This window comes from Sminthopsis crassicaudata, chromosome 1 (assembly GCF_048593235.1).
Source record: "Sminthopsis crassicaudata isolate SCR6 chromosome 1, ASM4859323v1, whole genome shotgun sequence".
Taxonomy (NCBI): Eukaryota; Metazoa; Chordata; class Mammalia; order Dasyuromorphia; family Dasyuridae; genus Sminthopsis; species Sminthopsis crassicaudata.
Genome location: NC_133617.1, coordinates 727,342,514 through 727,362,164, shown reverse-complemented (window position 1 = coordinate 727,362,164; position 19,651 = coordinate 727,342,514). Strand labels below are relative to the sequence as shown.

Genomic DNA, 19,651 nt, shown 5'->3' with positions numbered 1-19,651 from the left:
TTCTAGCCCACACAATTGTGAATATAACCAGAAAAAATAGTAATTACTTTCTTGCATTCTGTAATCTTAATAGTGAATTGCCATCATCAAAGGCATTTTTCCAGTATTCTTCTTGTTATACTAGTATTTTCCCAGTAGTTAATCACTATTATGATGATCAATAGAAAAGAAACTTCTTTTTAGGTATATATTATGGTTTAATTAAATTATTAGTAAATTTAGCCCCTCAGTTACTCATATGCCAGACAGCCAAAACCCACATGTTCAAAGTAAATATGGAAGTTGACTTCCTGACTGATGAGTTTCCAAACAAATAATTTTTGGTTCCAATCAATAAATCAGTAAATCAAAAAAAAAAAGTTCATATTGCTTTTTGCCCTTCAAGAAAATTGTCATTAGCAGCTACCTAAAATAGCTCATGATTAACGAGTGAAAAGCAAATTTCCATAGCTAGACTCAATGCTCAGTGTTTGCAAGACCAGATTTTCAAAATGGGTTCTTCAGGGGTGTTATCAAGTGGGACTGCAATTATTAAGAAAGAGTGACCACCAGAAAAAATCATTATTGTTAACCAAAACAATTGAGGATATTGGAGTTACAAAGTAAAATAATTTCTAGTCCTTTCTAGCTTGTTTTAAGGAATCATAACTCCACAAAATCTCTGAATCTCAATGTAAGATCTGCTATGGTCTTTGTGGAGACAGAAAAGGGGAAAGAATATACTTTTGCATAATTAAATTTTTATGACTAAGTTTTGGATAGGTTGTCTGCATGAAACTGATTAAATGTTCCTTACATTTATCAATTATAATCACAGACTGAGAATTGCAAAAAGATTGAGAAGACCATCTAGTCTAAGTTTTTCATTTTACAGATGAAGAAACTGAGACCTAGGGAGGCTAAGTGATTTGCCTCAAATCCCACAGATAGCAACTAACAGAGGCAGGATTGGAACCCAGGTATTCTGATACAATGCACACTTGCCATGCTTTAAGTACTTAATAAATGCTTATTGGCTGGTTATAATATTCTCTCCACCTTTCTGAATCCAGATCTTATTTTCTTCCCCCAGAGTCTCTAACTATGAAAGTTGAAGAATCCTGTGAAGAAAACTGAGAAAATTATTGCAGGTGAGTGAGGAAAAATATCTCTCTGACACAATTTATGTCTTCCTCCTTTAGTAGGTCTCTTCCTTAATTGCCCTTTCTAATTTTGCCAAGCTAACGATAGTTCAACTCCAAGTCAAATTCTACTTTCTCTCTGAAGTCATCTCTGATTAGTCCGGCAAACAGACTCAAATATTGTGCCAAATAGTCCATGCCTTGAAAAAAATCTACAGATATCTCAAAGTCAACATGTCAAAAAAGGACAATTATTATCCTTCCCCAAAAGACATCATTTTCCTAAATTTACCTCTTTCTATTGCCCAGTGCTCTTTCAATAGCACCATGTCTCCCCTTAAGTAACTTCAGGGACTATGCCTTTATTTGTTTATTTTTTTATAGAATCCTCTCAACTTACTAGCAAGCACCCACTTCAAGAGAATGCATGCTTCTTAAAGAACAGGAAATGTTTTGATTTTATCTCTGTAGGCTTAACTCCACAGTGTTTGGCATATGGTAGAACTTAATAGTTGCTTGCTGAGTGAATGATGATTAGGTTAAGCTAAAAACTACTAACTTATCCCATAGTGGCAGGGTGATAGGAGAATTGTATTTGGACAAGGGGAAGAGAGACTTAAATTTCCTTCAAATCACATCATTTGAAAAAAGTACTTAATAGTTTTAGTTTCCCCAGTTACATTTAAAACAATATTTTAAATTTGTTTTTAAAACCATGAGTTCCAGTTCCCTGTTCTTAGCTCTATTTTTTTTTCTTTTCTTAATAATATTTTAAGAAAGCACATGTGAAGTTATGCAAAGTATTTTCATGAAAGTCATGTTGTGAAAGAAACCCCCCCCATAAAAATTCGACAGAGAGAAAGAGCGAGAGAGAGCGAGAGTGAGAGAGAGAGCGAGAGAGAAATATCTTCATTCTGTCTTTGGATAGAATTAGTTATTTGTCTGAATAGGATTTTTCATCATAAATTCTTCAGAGTATTTATGGATCATTGCATGCTGAGAGTAGCAGACATTCACAACTGCAAATCACGTTATTTGGACAGTTATCTACCTCTAGTTTTATATAGTAATAATAATAATAATAATAATAATAGCTAGTAATAATAATATAATAATAATAATATTTCAGTTTACAAATATACCAGTCTATCCTCACAGCAACTACAGGAAAATAGGAACTACTACTATCCCCATCCTTCCAATTTAGAAAATGAAGCAGGAAAAAAATAAGTGACTTTTCCAGGGTCACAAACTCAGCCTGAAGCCAGATTTGAACTCAAATTTTCATGACACTAGAATAAAAAGAAAATAAATTGCTGAGTCACTAGAGATTTAAACCCCTGACATCAGATTTACCAGTGCCATTCTAGAAAGGTGAACAAAGCAAAATTTTCAGAAATACATACTCTACTGGCCTGAAAAAAGTTAATGCAACTCAAAAAAGTATTTAACTTCCTCCCAAGTGGATGAAACACATTTATTGTGTTATATTTCTATGATCCTTTGCTTTTAAGACAAGTTAAGCATTCTTCAAATATTCTGGCTTAAAAATACAACATAGAAAATGTATCAATTCATTTTTTATGAGAGCACCCTTTAATGACAATATAAAGGTAGATATCTCAATGTGGAAAGTGGAATTCATACATAGTTGAAGTATATCAACAAGTTTTGTACAGTGATTTTTCTTTGTCATAAGGAAGATTTCAATATTGGGAGTGGTATTGTTAAGAATTTTCAATAGAAAAAGTGCAAGAAAAAAAATTGTAAGGTAATTCATCCATTCCTGTGTTAAGGCAAGTGTTATCCCAGAATAGTCAATGGAGTGTTAGATCTGAAGTCACACCTTAGTTCAAAACATGCCATGAGAGTTTAGAACTCTATGATGTCTAAGTTTCCTTCTGACTGTAAATCTATGATCTTGTGGTGAACAAGTTCAGCAATGATTAGATCGTTGACTTTATAAGTCAAGAAGGGCTGAGTTCAAATCCTACCTTAGACACTTAATAAAAATGCATGACTCTGGGTTAGTTATTTTACTTTGATTGCCTCAGTTTCCATATCTATAAAATGAACCAGAGAAGAAAATGGCAAACCACTCTAGGATCTTTGCCAACAAAACCCCAAATGGGGAAACAAATTAGGATCTAACTCATCACCCAAACAACAAAGGACCAAACAACGCATCAATCAAATATATTCCATCATTCAAGCTTTCTTATTTAATAATAAAACAGCCATTGTCACAGAATTCATTTGAAGGTATGGAGCTCAGCTCAGACATATGGATTTTGACTTTTACATTAATGAAATCTTAGTTCTACAGAAAATTCATCTTTTGCAAAGGACATGCCTAGTATAAAATACTAGGGGACAAAAACATCCATTAATATTTATAAAACAATTTTCACCATCAAAAGCCTATTGTTACATGCTTGATAGATTGTACAAATGAATTTTCCTTCTGACAAATATCAAAGAAAGCCTTGGTACTTATGTTCACGGGGTGTTTTTTAGTTTTTTTGTGACTGGCGTGCTAATTCAACTGCCTCGATAGAGAACATGAGTGACAGCTAGGGGCCTTTGACCTGCAAGGCTTAATTGAATAATGTACTTCAGAATTAAGCTAAGGAAAAGTACATTTAATAGAGAAGCTAATGCAAAGATGAAACATTAAAAAAAAAAACAACAACAACAATGATGCCGACCTGTCATAATTGGTTTTAAAAATAATTCAAGCTGTGTACTGCATTTGATTTGTGATAAATAATTATAATATGCTATTCAAAAGTACGCTGCCAAAAAAAAATGAAATCTGGACACTTTCAAATTAATTTCTCCCTCCTCTCTTCCTCCTTCCAGTGCCACTGTTCCAGTATTTGTGTAATTTTCTGAATATTCTCTTAGTAGATGTGAAAATAGACAGACACAGGAGGGAGCTGAAAATATTCTTGGAAATTTGGTTTTTACGTAAGAAGGAAAAAAAAAACCCATACGCCCACCAAAAACATGGCTTCCCGCAAACATCATGCAACAGTACAGTTATTTAGAGAAATGAATCTTAAGGAGCTGAAACTGATTTGCTGATTAACTTTGTATCAGCCAGGGTTCGTTTTCCAAAGAATCTTGGCCAAAGGCCCACTGTTTGAAATTGGGTCTTAGCTATTAAACACATTGGAGGAGTGTGGGTTCCAATTGAGGAAGGAAGCCTTAGATATTAAGGGAAAAAAGCCGAGCTGTGAAAACCACTGGCTTGAGAGAGAAAAAAATGAAATAGAATCCAATATCATCCTCCAGATTTCAGAAACTTTGTGGCAACAAGAAAGGCCTTGTGCCGTGTCCTATCCAAGATCCATGCTACCCTTCTGAAGTTCCTCTTTATAAAAAAGCATACTTCTTGTGAGAAATAGCAGAGCCTCCTGAGAAAATCAGAAAATCCGAATCGGAAGGATCCTTGCTTTGAGCTGTACCTCTTCCACATATTAACAACGGAACTCTGGGCATGTCACCTAAAATGTCATGGCCCATGAACAGCTCTAAATCTCAGTTGCTGTAAAAATATAGCCATGTTGGTAGAAGAGAGCTCATCAAGATATCCATTAGACCAGGAGCTCCCTGTGGAGAGGGATTATTTTTACTTTTCTTTGTATCTTTAGCCCTTATGCATGTGCCAAGCATACAGTGAGTGCTTAATAAAAGCTTGCTAATTTAACTAAGAAGTTCCTATATTGATGAACTCATGAGTTCAATCCCACTCCTTCTATTCAGAATGTAACACAGAAATACTGAGAAATAATCCAAAAACAAATGTGGAAGAGCATAATTTTCTTGGTTATTCTCAATGATTACAATATTTCATAAGATTACTGTTTTTAAATCTAGAATGTCATTATAGATGAAATTCCTTCACAAGTGAAAATCATACCCTATCCAAGCTTTAGTGGACAGTCTTTAATAGATGTCATTAATAAAGAAGTATGAATGAACAAATGAATGAATGAATGAATAACAAATTTTGCCAAACTGGACTAGTTTGTTTTTCAGCTGACAGATGCAAGGTATCCTCAAACTTGTTCTCAGATTTTGGGAGGGGAGAGTTGGGGGAGTTGGTCAGAGCCTACACTTATATACACTTTTGTAACTCAGACTCATCTCCATGGCAGTAGGAGACTTTGAAAGAAATTATAGAAGATGGAGAGAAGGCAATAAGCATTGATGTAGCATTCTAAGAACTGTGCTAAGCACTTTACAAGTTTTTCTCATTTGATCCTCACAAACATCCTGCCAGATAGATATTTTCCTCATTCCCATTTTCCATCTAAAGAAACTGAGGCTAAATGATTTTCTCAGAGTCACAGAGCTAATAAACATTTGAACTTGGATTTGTACAGAGGTCTTTGTAAGTCCATGTCTAACAGTCTAGCTACTATACTCTCTAGCTGGCCAAGACACTAATATATATTTTAGATTATAATACTCCCCTTGTACATATTGGTTCTGGATGGGAAAGGGCATTATAATAATGATCATAAGGCCTAAAAGTTTTGCATAACAAATATTATCTCATTTTATCTTCACAATAACCATAAAAGTAGGTACTTTTATTATGTTCATTTTACAGATGATGTAGTCAGAAGTTAAATGGCTTGTTAAATGTCATGCAGCTAATAAGTTTCTGAAGGTAGATTTGAACTCAGTTCTTACTGATACCAAGTCCAGCCCTTTCTCTACTGCCCCATTAACTGACTTAAATCAAAAAATATAAGGACCTGCATTGAGTACTGGCTCTGGGTCTAGGGAACCTGCATACAAATCCTTCTTTGCTATTTATTTGAGTTATCTTGGGCCACCTATTCCTATTACTGATCCTGAATTTCCTTCTCTGTGAAATGTGATTGGACTAGTTCTATGATCATGAGCTTCCCAAGGGGGTATTGGAGAGATTTCATGAGAGAGATCTCATGTGTATGATAAGTTTGTAGCTGTAGGCCATATATAAATGACAATCTAATTATCATTTCAATTTTTGTGACTTCTTTATAGATAAGGATGTTATACTCAGAGACAGGAAATGAGTAGCCAAGACAAACACAGATGAGTGACAGTAAAATGATGTAAGGCTCTCTCCCCATGTGCCAGAAACATTGCCTTCAGCTAGGCAAGTGGCCTGGTAGCCTACCCATTCAGAAGATCCTGTACCTAAAGCTAGAATAGTCCTTAGCACCACCATCCCTCCTATTTTGCAGATGAGGATCTGGAGACAAAAGAATCTTGGAAATTACTTTTCCAAGATGATGCAGGTCATCAACATTAGAGACAGACTGATGCCATAGTCAGGACTGTTTTTGACATACTGTGCTGCCAGCCCTAACACACTTAGCTACACTGATTATTTCATATTTGTATCACCTGAACAACTAACTGGAACAGAGGGGTGTTGATGTGGGGACTTGTAGCTTAAAAATTGGTCAGTGATTTTTGATGAATTATAATTTTTTCCACAAAATAATTCACGTTCAAATCAGGGGGTTGAGTAAAATGACCCCTTAAATAACTTCCAAATCAGAATGTGATTCGAAAAAAGAATCAACATAAACTTTCCAACAAATGGGTTTGGTGCCAAATCAGTTGTTTCTGGTGCTGATAGATTGAGGTACTGGCAGGGATGGTGGAAGGGGCATGGATAGAAAAGGTCCAAAAGGATCCTAATATCTTCAAAAATTCTCACTTACAAACTAATTCCCAAACCAAAAAGCTCAAAGATGAGCTGCCAAAGTCATGTGCTTTCTAATTACTGATATGAATGGAAACACTCATTGGCAAACTAAAATTATCAATTGGTGCTGTTCACTTTGCTAAGTTGAAATGAATGCTTGTTGCAGTTACTAAGTAAAAAAAAAATCCCTTGAGAGTGGTTAGTGTCCTGAAGATGATGACAAATTTATACATTCAGTAATTAATCAGTTCTTTCCTAATTTGGTTTAACTTCACTATTGTTCATTAGAGTTATAAACCAACACATTCATTTAATTGTGATTATAATTCAATAGCTGGACTTTTATGGTACAATGAACAAATTAATAACTGTAGATAATTTTACTTTTAAAAATCACACTAGAGTTGTCTTTGATATATTATGCCCTAACCCATTCATGATAAGGCCCCAAATTTTGCTTTTAATATATTAAGATGCCAAACTAGTAGAATGTTAATGCAGACATTGGAAGTTTTGTTTTTTTCACTATTTATTTTCTGAGGATGTCTTTTGTTGAATTGTTAAGGATATGAATAAAGAGCATCATGTTTTTAATTCAATTAAACAAATATTCATTCATCATCTCTTATGTGCCAAGATATAGCTAAGTGATAGAGAGACAAGACAAAAACAAAGCAATCCATGTCTTCAAGTTGCTTATATCTGCCTGGAGAGAAACAAAATGTACAAAGATAAGTAAATATAAAATCTATAAAAATAGAATTTGGATCTTTAAGTTCATTAGCATAGGAACTCCTAGAAAAAAATTCCCTCTACCAATGCAGAGCAGCAACTTCTCTGCCATTAAATCTTAGAGAATTGTTTAGAGCACTTAAAATACTAAATTAGTTTCCAAGATCATAGAACCAGTATGTGTCAGAGATGGGACTTGAAACCACTAGTAATAATGCTGAGGTCACTTTTCTTCCTCCTTTCCTCCTTCTCTCTGTTTCTGTCTCTCTGTCTGTCTCTCTCTGTGTATGTATATCTGTCTGTCTCTCTCTCTAGTTTTTCATTAAAGATTTTTATTTTCAAAATTTTCAACATTTTCAACAAAATCTTGTGTCCATTTTCCCCTTCCTTCCTTCTAGCCTCTCCCTTAGAGACAAGTAATCCACTCTATGTTAGACATGTGCAATTCAAAACAAAATGCAAATAAATAATAACAAAAAAGTGAAAATACTATATTATGATACACATTTAGTTCCCTATCACAAGACCATTGGAATTGGCCTGAATCACCTCACACTTGAAAAGAAACACATTTATCAGAATTGATCATTGTATGATATTGTTGTTGCTGTATACAGTGTTCTCCTGGCTCCACTCCACTTAGTATCAGTTAATGTAAGTCTCTCCAGGCTTCTCTGAAATCATCCCGATGATCATTTCTTTTATAGAATGACAATATTTCATAACATTCATATACCATAATTTATTCAGCCATTCTCCACTTGATGGGCATCCATTCAGTTTCCAGTGCCTTGCCACTACAAAAAGGACTGCTATGAACATTTTTGCACATGTGGGTCCCTATCATTTTTATGATTTCTTTGGGATACAGGCCAAATAGAAATACTGCTGGATCAAAGGGTATGCAAAATTTGAAAACTTTCTGAGCATAGTTCCAAATTGCTTTCCAGAATTACTGGATCCATTCACAATTCTACCAACAATGGGTTAATGTTCGAGTGTTTCCTATGGAAACATTCCAACATTTATCATTATATTTTTCTCTCATCTTAGACAATCTGAGAGGTGTGTAGTATTAATTCAGTTGTTTTAATTTGCATTTATTTGATAGTGATTTAAAGCAGTTTTTCACATGACTAGAAATGGTTTTAATTTATCTGAAAATTCATCTCCTTTGACAATTTATTGATTAGAGAATAGCTTGAATTATTATAAATTTGAGTCAATTCTCTCTATATTTTATAAATGACGTCTTTATCATAAGTCTTAGATGTAAAAAAATTTTCCCTTCTAATCATTGGTTTTGTTTGTACAAAAACTTTTTGACTTACTATAATCAAAATTATCCATTTTGCATTCCATAATGTACTCTTAATTCTTCTTTGGCCACAAATGCCTTCCTTCACAGATCTGAGAGGTAAACTATACTTTATTCTTCTAATATGCTTATAATATTACTCTTTTTTTTCTGAGACAATTATGGTTAAGTGGCTTTCCCAGGGTCACACAGATAGAATGTGTTAAATGTTTGAGATTAGATTTGAACTGAGATTCTCCTGACTTCAGGGCTAGTGCTGTATCCACTGCACCACCTAGATGCCCCTATAATATTGCTCTATGTCTAAATCAGAAACCCATTTTAACCATATAGGGTATGTGTGGGTCAATGCATAGTTTCTGCCTTACTAATTTCTAATTTTCCCAACAAATTTTGTCAAATAATGAGTTATTTTCCTTGAAGCTGGACTATTTGGTTTTATCAAACACTAGATTTCTATAATCACTTACTATTTTGTCTTGTGAACCTAACCTATTCTACTGGACTACTTGATTTTTAGCCACTACCAAATGATTTTGATGACCACTGTTTTATAATATAGTTTTAGTTCTAGTGCAGCTAGGCCACCTTCATTTGTATTTAAAAAATGTATTCCCTTGGAATTTTTGACCTTTTGTTATTCTACATGAATTTTTGTATTATTTTTTCTAGCTCTGTAAAATAGTTTCTTGGAAATTTGATTGGTATGACACTGTATAAGTAGATTAATTTAGGCAGTATTGTCATTCTTATTATATTAGCTTGCCTACCCATGATTAGATCTGACTTTATTTGTGTGAAAAGTGTTTTGTAATGTGTTCATATAATTCCTGACTGCCTTGGCAGGTAGACTCCCATATATTTCATATAATCTACAGTTATTTTAAGTGGAATTTCTCTTTTTATCTTTTGCTACTGGTAACATATAAAATGCTGATAATTTATGTGGATTTATTTTTTTCTGCAGCTTTGCTAAAGTCGTGGATTGTTTCTAGTTATTTTCTGTTGATTTTCTAGGATTCTTTAAGTATACCATTATATCATGTTCAAAGAGTGATAATTTGGTTTTCTCATTATCTATTCTAATTCCTTTAATCTCTTTTTCTTCTCTTATTGACAAAGCTAACATTTCTAATAAAGTATTGAATATTAAGGATAATAGTGGGCAGCCTTGTTTCACCCCTGATCTTATTGGGAATAGTTCTGCTTTATTCTCTATTATATATGATTCTTGGTGATGGTTTTAAATAGATGCTACTGATCATTTAAAGTAAAACTCCATTTATTTCTATATTCTCTAATGATTTTATTAGGAATTGGTATTAGATTTTGCCAAATGCTTTTTCTCCATCTATTTAGATTATGATGTTATTTTTATTACTTTGATTATTGATATAGTCAATTATGCTAATAGTTTTCCTAATATTGAACCAGCTGAGGCCATCTCTCTATTCATGTGCCATAGTGCTTCTCATGAGATGTGTGCAAAATAGGAAAACTGGAAGAAGAATATGACATGAGCCCTAACAATGGGGGATTCAGGACTTTATCTAATTCAACAAATTCAAATTCAACAAATCAAGCAACAAATGTTTGATGAATCATTTATAGGTCCTTTTATCAGGTGCTTACAATCTAGTTGGGAAAGAAGAATGAAACAGGAAATATACATAAATTCTCTTTGATGCAGAATTTCCAACCCTGAGGTTAAAAAAATAGTACATATGATTTGTTAATTGTTAATAGCAATAATTTGATTCTTTTAAATGGGGTTTGTCATGTATATAAAAAGATTTGTCGAAATGGTAATATTTAACTTCTTTCCTATTTTGTTTACATTTAATTAACATTCAGATGATGAATATTTACCCAAATTAAAAAAAAAAAAACCAGAAATCACTAAATGTTACTGGTTTCTGCTGCCAAGGGAACATGAATTTTATTGGAAGTCACTTCCCCAGAACCATCACAAGCACAGGAATTGTTACAAATAATAAATCTTTTGAATGATGTTTAGGAAAGGAAGAAGGATAGTACATGATGTATTAGGTGCAAGGTTTTATAGACACTTTCCTAAACAAGAAAAAATACAAAAACTATTATTCTCAGACTTTTCCAAACATGAATTTCATTAATTAAGATTTCTTAAATGGATTCAAAACCTTCCAAAGTCTATGTTCCAGAAATCATTTGTCATGTTACTCCTCACTTCATATATGTTCTGTTATAGACACTATATTATACATTCCAATCTCTTTGCCTTTACCTATGTCATCTTCTATTCTCAAGTGTTCTCCTCTTCCCAGCTCTATTATAACCCTACACATTCTTCAATATCTTCCTCACATACTACATCCTTCATGAAACACACCTTATTTTCCACATCAGGAATCTCATCGTCCTTAGCTATCATAGTATTTTGTACCTCTCCCATTTACTAATGACATTATAATTAATATAGTAGTTATCTGGACACTTTTCTCCCTTCAAATACTTGTTTCTTTAGTGGAAGTACTATGTTTATTTATCTGTGAATCTCCAGTTTTCCATTAACAATGCATAATTCAATTTTTTTTTTCTGAATGTAATTGAATTAACTCCTTACTTGACACCATTTGTTATCCAAATATCACCTGAATATCTATGTTTGGGGATAGCCACCCTTGCCAGATTACTCAATTAAGTGGTTCATTAGCATCATATTTTGTTTATTTCAGTTTAGAAAATTCAAAAAATCATTCTCTGCATTTGATCATGCCATAGATATGTATTAAAATTGATTTTATTTTCATATTTTTTCAATATACATATGGAAGCAAAACTGATTTCAAAATTTTCTTATTTTCTCTATTTGTATGTCAAAGACCCTGCCTATATCCTTTTTTAGCAGGAGAGGCAAAAAAAAAATTCATGGCATCATTGAAGAACTACTTTTTATCATGGTAAAATATGCTCAGTTTTACAGACAAGAAAACTTTGGAATGAAAACTGTTGCCCCTTGCCATTTTTATAATATAGCTTTTTGTTTGTCACTTGCTTTTAAATATTATAGAAATATAAGTATATCTTATCCACATATATACAACAGATATATGTACATACATAATGTATATGCATATACATATGTGTGTACTTATACATATATATGTCTGTATATCCAGTTTCTCCATTCATTTCTTAACCTTACCGAGTTATCACACCATTTTGAATTGACATTTTTTATTCAAATGCATGACAAAAATCCATTTTTGGACTATTTATTATATGCCAATAACTGCTTACTTGAATTTTAGATTTCTCTGTTTTGGTGTCCTGGAATTTCTCTAGATGCACACTTTGTTCTCTCTTTTCTATACTTCTAGGAAGTAGTGCTATGAATGTCCAAGATAATTACATTATTTGTTTATACTTTTTAGAAATTACTATAATTCATAAGTTTCCATTAAAAATCTAAATATTTCAGTTTCTAGATGTCTGAAATATTTATCTTGCTGTGGGTGTTTGCTCTATTTTTGCTACTATCTTTTTCTGCTAACCTTGAAATGTATGTGTTCCACAAATGGGCCTCCATTTCATAGAGATTCTTTACTTTATTAAGATTTTTTTTCTGAGATGTTGAGTCATCTTTGTATTTTTCTTTCAAAGACCTTGTTCTTATCATTGTAGAGACAAAATAAACTTTTTAAAAATAGATCTTACTGAGTATCTGAAGCACTCTGTGTGTTCTTGCTCTAATTGTATTTTTCCTTCTGGTGGCCTAATTGTTGTTTTATTCCTTCCCCTCTTGGTTTCTTTCTTTTATTCTACAAACCTTCATTGTATTGAAGCTTCTTTTTTGTTTACTCATTTCTTTTCTATCTCTAGTTTTCAGAGGAATTTATTACTAGAATAGGTTTTTTTTTTTTACTTTCCTTAAATTTGGGGGGAACTTTTCTTTTCTTGTTTTGACATTATTATTATAGCATTTATTTTTTTTTCATTACTCATTTGAGGTGATGGAGAGTTAGATTATCCCATTTATCCACACTACCAAGACTCTTTGTAGTTCAGCACTTCTGCATAATAGTCAGCCTTTGCCAATTGACCCAGACATTTTGTTACAAATTATAATGGGGTGATAGTTACAAATAATAACTATTCATTGCCAAGGAATGTGGAAGCATACCATCTGAAAATGAATCCCAAGTGCTCACATTTATGACTTATGTGACTTGTAACAATTCACTTAACTTCTCTTGGTCCTGACTTACTTCTCTGTGCAATAAAAAGTTAGACTATATTACTTAATTTAAAAGTGTATTTTCCAAGTCATTTTCTATGATCACATGCAGAAAATATTCTGGCTAATCTCTTAGGTCCTAGAGGTGTCACCTTTGTTGACCCAGAGAGTGTAAGACAAAATCTTGACTAATGGCAGTTAAGAATGTTTTTGCAGGATGATTTGAATTTTAGATTCCTTTGTGTTCATGTGAATTCTATAGCTTGCCATTTTGCACTCTCTTGTTGATACTTCTAGGAAATAAGAATTCTGAAATGACATGGGTTAAACCAATTTAAGATCTTCACCAAGACTACAACCAATATGGTGATCCCTCAGGCACTGAGGGCTATTGAAATGTCTAAGAAGAAAGAAAATGACCTATTTTAGAACCTTTGGTCAAGTTTACCATACTACAGTAGTGGAATTAGGCACACGAGTGAATACTGCATTTCTATCCTGGAGAAAATTAGAAAGTCTCCACAATCAAATTAAAAATAAAATGGGTGCAGTCCCTGGTACTCAACTACATTTATGTCATAACAAACAAATATCTAGAGGAAGAGAAAAAGGGATGATGTCATAACAAACATGTCCAGAGGAAGAGAAAAAAGAATGGTGTTTTAAAATAATTCAAGAAATTTATACAATGCTTAGTAGTTGGATGCTAACAAATCCAAAGTATTGAAATGTTAAATTCCATCATGGGAGTATTTGTGACTATGGCAGAAATTAAATTACAAAATTAAATTAATGCAAAGCTGTTGCTACAGTCTTCCATGCAATTTAATTTATAGTTTGCATAAATAAAGAATTTGAATGCATTCATTTGTTTTCTCTGATTTTTTTTTACCTTGTCCTTCTTGAGTTTCACCAAAGGGATTCACTTCAACCTGAGTAGCATCAATTTTCAGGAAGAGATTATACAGCTTCTTAATTTGATCTGCAGCCTAAATGTGATCAAGAAAGCTGGAATTAGCCCCCCAAAAGTGAAAGAAAATGCATTTTGTTATGGTAATGAAACATTAAAAATAGAAACTTACATCTCTATTCTATGTAAGGTTATCTGGAGAGAAACAAACCAGAATAACAATTTGACTATCAAATACTATTCATTAAGAGGAATTATCAAACCTTCCTCCAGAAATACAATATTTTCACAATGGTCTAAAAGTGCTATTAAGCTTTTCTGTAAATTATCATGTCCCATTAACTGGATTATGCCACAGTATGAGCTGTAATCACTAATGTAAACAAGTTCAATTTGAGCAAAGGTAAACATGATTTTCAGACTGTTTTCTCTACTATAGTAGAATCATTTTTTTTTTACATGAAAAGCCACAGTGATTAAATTCATCAATTAAAGTCTATAATCTGTAAAGATAAAATCAAATCCATTTTCTAATCTTTATTAGAAGCTGTTATCAGAAAGGAAAGTTAGAGGCTTGGACATTTTCCTGTTTTATCCACATGAAGCTGAAAAAGCAGCTCCTCTGTGACTACTATACAGAAAAGTCTAAGTTTATCCACCTCATATTATTACACTCAACCATACAAAAAAGGCTCAAAGCTTATGATGAGATTGTACAACTATATTTGTGTTATCCTTTCATTTTCACTGCAAATTGAGTACCCTATTTGCCTCCCCTTTCCCCTTACAGTCTCCTCTTAGTTCTTAAAGACAATCATAAGTAGTTGTTAGGACTGAACATCCTAACTTTTCAACAAATAGCTTTGACTTGAAAACAGGAAGTTATGGAAGTCAAGGGCAGTGTATGCCTGCTACATCCCTCATCCTAAGCAAACATTCCTTTCCTTCAATGGAAAAAAATAAAACTAGATGCCTGAATAATAAAGACATTCATTCTGTGAGTTCTAATTGTTTTGGTAAGAAAGTAGAGATCTCACAGTTATGTTCAATTATTTTTCTTCCTCAAGACCTCTCAGGATTAGTTAAAGGAAGGAGTTTTCACCATAGCAGGTAGGGGAGGGGCATAGATGGCATTGAATACCTGATGAATTGATCAAGGAGTATTTTGACTTTTCTTCTTGGCCTAAGTGGGCACCAACAGTGAGTGGAAGCTTCAGAAGTGGACAAATTTAGGCTCAATGTAAGGAAGAACTACCTAAACAATTAGAACCATCCAAAAGTGAAATGGACTGCCTCAGGAGGTACTGGTTTCTTTCTCCTTAGAGATCTTCAAGCAAAGATCATACATATGTCTACACATTAACCATGGTGTACATTGGATTTTTGGGAAGGTACTCACTGACTACCAAGTACCCTTCCAACTTTGGCTATTTGTGTTTAGAGATGCTACTAGAAATGGCACTTACAACATGTATCTGTAAGTTTTAAGAAACTTTAAAAAATACTCAAACATTTCATCAACTTTAATATCATTAGGTCTTTCTTATTTCCTTCACAAAAGGGATGATAAATTTTGTTTAAATTTCTATCTTATTTTCAATAGGAATAATTACTTAAAAGTTTCAAGATGGAAAACTTGGTATAGTAATCTGCTACTAATACTAGTACTACTAGCAGAAGATCAGAAGAGGATAAAGCTGGAATGAGAGGTTCTTGGATGTCATTTAGTTCAAAACCCTCACACAAGATCACACAAGTAATGAGCATCAGAGGTATCTGAATTCGGAGTTTAGGGAGAATGCTGTCTCCACTTGATGCTTTTATAGGTGCCTTCACTGAATATTCTAATGGATTATAAACTTCATGAGAAAGATCTGGGCTAAGATTGAGTGGTCTTTTTACCTTCTGAGGCCTCTTTTTCTTTGAAAATCATAGGAACTTCATAAATGTTTGTTGGATTGAATTGTATAAAGACATCAGCAGGGTATTCAACAAAACATTTTTTGTGATTTTGTGAAGGTCATCAAATGAAAAATAACAATGTTGTAACAGAGTGGATGCCATTATGCTTTATATAGCCATCTAAAATGCTCTACAAGCACTCTTTTTAAAAAAGAGACTGTAAACATTCTGGTATAGCATGTTTAAGATCCCTTGAATGAGGTTCTCTTTCAAAGATAAGCCATATGTATGAAGAGCTCTCAAGGGAGGTAGGTGGTCTTGTTTTGCCTTGACCCCTCTGATTCTTCATTGAACTAAATTCTGCAGGCCCATGTTGCTAATTTAGTGGAACATATGTTTTCAGAAATTAATAATGTAGTTGATACTTGAGAATTCAGTACAGAAGGCCAAAATGCCAGTTCTGCTAGTGCCTTTCCTAAGTCTGACTTTTTTCTTAACAAATATTTATGACATTGAATCTTAATCTGAGAAACATATTGAGCAATTTCCCATTAAAAATGGCATGCTCTTTTTGTTTGATTAGGAAGACTAAAAAGTCAAATTAGATTCATGAGAATAATTAAAAAGCTATTATCCATACAGCCAAGAGGTCAATGTAATCTTACGCCAAAGTAATATATGCAAATATTGCATATATATATATATATGTGTGTGTGTGTGTGTGTGTGTGTGTGTGTGTGTATACATGCATGCAAATGTGCATTGTGAAAGAGGGGAGAGGAAGGAAGGCAATTAAATAGTACAGTCAGGAAGATATAGGTTCAAATATCATTTCTACCATTTTATAGTAGAGAAAACTGAGATTCAATGTGAAGAAATTACTTATCTAAGGCCACACAGCTAAATAAATGATCAAACTGGTAGATAAACTGAAGTCATCTTATCTAATCTTTAGTTGATTAAAGTTTCTTTTAGAAAGTGTATGCTTCTCTTTCTCAGGTTTGGGCTGCTGTCTCACTGTAGGAATACAGTCTGCTGAGTGTATAACCTCAATAAATGCTTTTATTTGATTTGGGGAAAAACAACAATAAAAAATGAAGGAAAACATGTGGTCGACTCTAGGGATGTCAGCTGTACATGTGAGGTGAAAATAGCTTTCAGCTGCATGTAATTGATAATTACTCCCCAGGCTATACAGGCCCTTCCATACTTTTACTTAATACTCCTGATTCCTGTTTTGGATGGCAATGGGAGATACTGCCTTTAGGTGTTATGACAGCAAGTATCCAATAAAAATACTTGTTGATTGACTGCTTGATTGATTGAGGATGCAGAGAACAGGAGAACACTAATGAGGAAAAGGAATCCTGGCATGAGAATGTGACAAAGGGAAAGCACAATGAAAAAGTAATGCAAGTATGTGGAAATCATGACAGCATATTAGCGCCAAGATGATTTATCTAGGAACAGATACTTGGGGCAGTGGGTTTGTCCCTAGTGTAGAACTTCATTAAGTTGATTTAGCCAAAAATTGGTCCTAAAACTTAATGAAAGATGACATGAGACAGCTAGGTGGAGTCAGGAAGACTTGAATGCAAAATTTATCTCAGGTAGTTGCTAGTTGTGTGTGACCTTGCAAAAGTCAATGGGTAAATCACTTAAGCTTTGTTCAATTTTGAAATGAGGATAATAATGACATCTAGCTCATAGGGCTTCTGCAAGGATTGAATGAGATATTTATAAAGTTTTAGGATAGTTTTTGACACAGAAAAGTGCTTAATAAATCCTTAATAAATACTTGTTCACTTTTTGCCCTCTTGCTAGTGCCTGGTAAGCATAGGCTGGCAGAATGAACTTGGATTCAGGGATTCCTAAATTTAAATCTTGCCTTAAGTAGTTATTAGCTTTAATGTATTGGCAAGATATTAATTCTCTCTGAGCCTTAATTTCCTCAGCTGTAAAATGGGCATAATAACAGCATTTACATCATAGCATCAAGCAAGATCACATATATAAAGACCTTTTAAATCTTACAGATCTATGAAAATGCTGTTATCATTGGCAGTATCAATAATAGTACAAATGTATGTAATGCTTCTGCGCCAGAGTTTATATACCAGCTTCCCTGTGGCTTTTGATAGTATGTATCTGTATATTTGCGGATGAGGATACTAGATGAAAGAATGGAATGGTGATTCTCACATCAGAAAACAGATACTTGGTGAAAGGGGCTAAGAAGATCCTGAGCATCAGCGAATTCACAAGAGTTCAGATACTGATATTCCCCTACCCTAATGTCTTCAGCTTCCATATAACTACTTAATCATCCCTACTACCTTTCCTTGATACATGCTTCATACTCCCTCTTCCCTTACAAATTCCTTTCATGCTTCATATCCCTATTCCTGGGCTCCCCCTTCCTCAGGGAACCTAGAGCCCAGAAAACTATGGTCAACTCCCCAAACTGATACATATTAGCTTTGTGACCATTTATAGTAAATCATTTACCATCATTGAACCTTAATTTCTTCATCTGTAAAATGGAGATAATGCCTGCACTTCCTACCATGACAAGTTTCAAGAAAATTATTTATAAAATCTTATATAGATGTGAACTAACAATAATATAATTTCCATGTCTCTAAAATACTTCAATCTTGAGTATAATTTCACTGCATATTTCTTCTTACAGCTCTCTTAATTTCTCCTCTAGGAATTTGAATGTTATCAAGTGGCAACTTGGTTCATATATGTTTAGTATTGATCATAGTTCATTATCTATGGTACCCTTTAGCAAAATGTAGTTCATTTCCTTATCTCTTTTAATTAGATCTATTTTTGCTTTTGCTTGATGTGAGATTACAATCATTATCATGCTTTTATTTATTATTTATTTATTTATTTATTTATTTTACTTCAGCTGAAGCATAATAGTTTCTGTTCTTGCCTTTTATCTTTAGTCTGTATATATCACTCTGCTTTAAATGTGTTTCTTGTAAATAACATATTATAGGATTCTGGCTTTTAATCTAATCTGTTATTCCATTTTATGAGAGAGTTCATGCCATTCACATTCACGGTTAAAATTATTAACTGTGTATTGCTCACCATCCTATTTTTCCCAAGTTGTACTTTTTTATTTCCTTTTCCCCTTTACCTCCCCCCCAATGTTTTTCTTCTAACACTTCTCTCAATCAGTCCTCTCCTTAAACAGCTTCACTGTCTTTTTTATCCCTAACCCCTTCTACTTCCTGCTCTTCTTTCTATTAGCGTCCCATTTTCTTTTCTTCTTTCCTCCGTTACTTCCGTACGGGTTGAGAAAAACTATCAAATAAAATTGGTCAGAAATTCTCTAATTAAACCAAATGCAATGATATTAACATTAGCATAATAAGCATTCCTCCTCATTCTTTCCCTTGATTGTAATACATATTTTTCACCTCTTCATATGATACAATTTACTCCATTTTACCTCCTCTTTCCTCTTCCAGCATAATCCCTTTTCTACTCCTATTTTCTTTTTTATATCATCACAATAAATCATATTACACTCACACCATTAAGGGTAATGAAGATATAGTTCTCAAAAGTTAAACATATAATCTTTCCATATAGTGCTATAAACTGTTTAACTTTTTTTTTAAAAAGTTTTTTCTTCCCTTTTTACCTTTTTGTGTTTCTTTTGAGTTCTGTATTTGAAGATCAAATTTTCTGTTCATCTCTGGTCTTTTCA

At 33.3% G+C, this 19,651-nt stretch overlaps 1 protein-coding gene across 3 annotated transcripts in view; it reads right to left on the bottom strand.

The window, feature by feature from the left end:
• The window catches only part of SUCLG2 (succinate-CoA ligase GDP-forming subunit beta), a 586,130-nt gene that overhangs the window by 136,935 nt on the left and 429,544 nt on the right, over positions 1–19,651 (bottom strand). For all 3 annotated transcript variants that reach the window (XM_074284147.1, XM_074284145.1, XM_074284146.1), the window contains exon 7: positions 13,999–14,095. In XM_074284147.1, the coding sequence (XP_074140248.1) occupies positions 13,999–14,095 (97 nt within the window). The remainder of the gene's footprint in view (positions 1–13,998; positions 14,096–19,651) is intronic.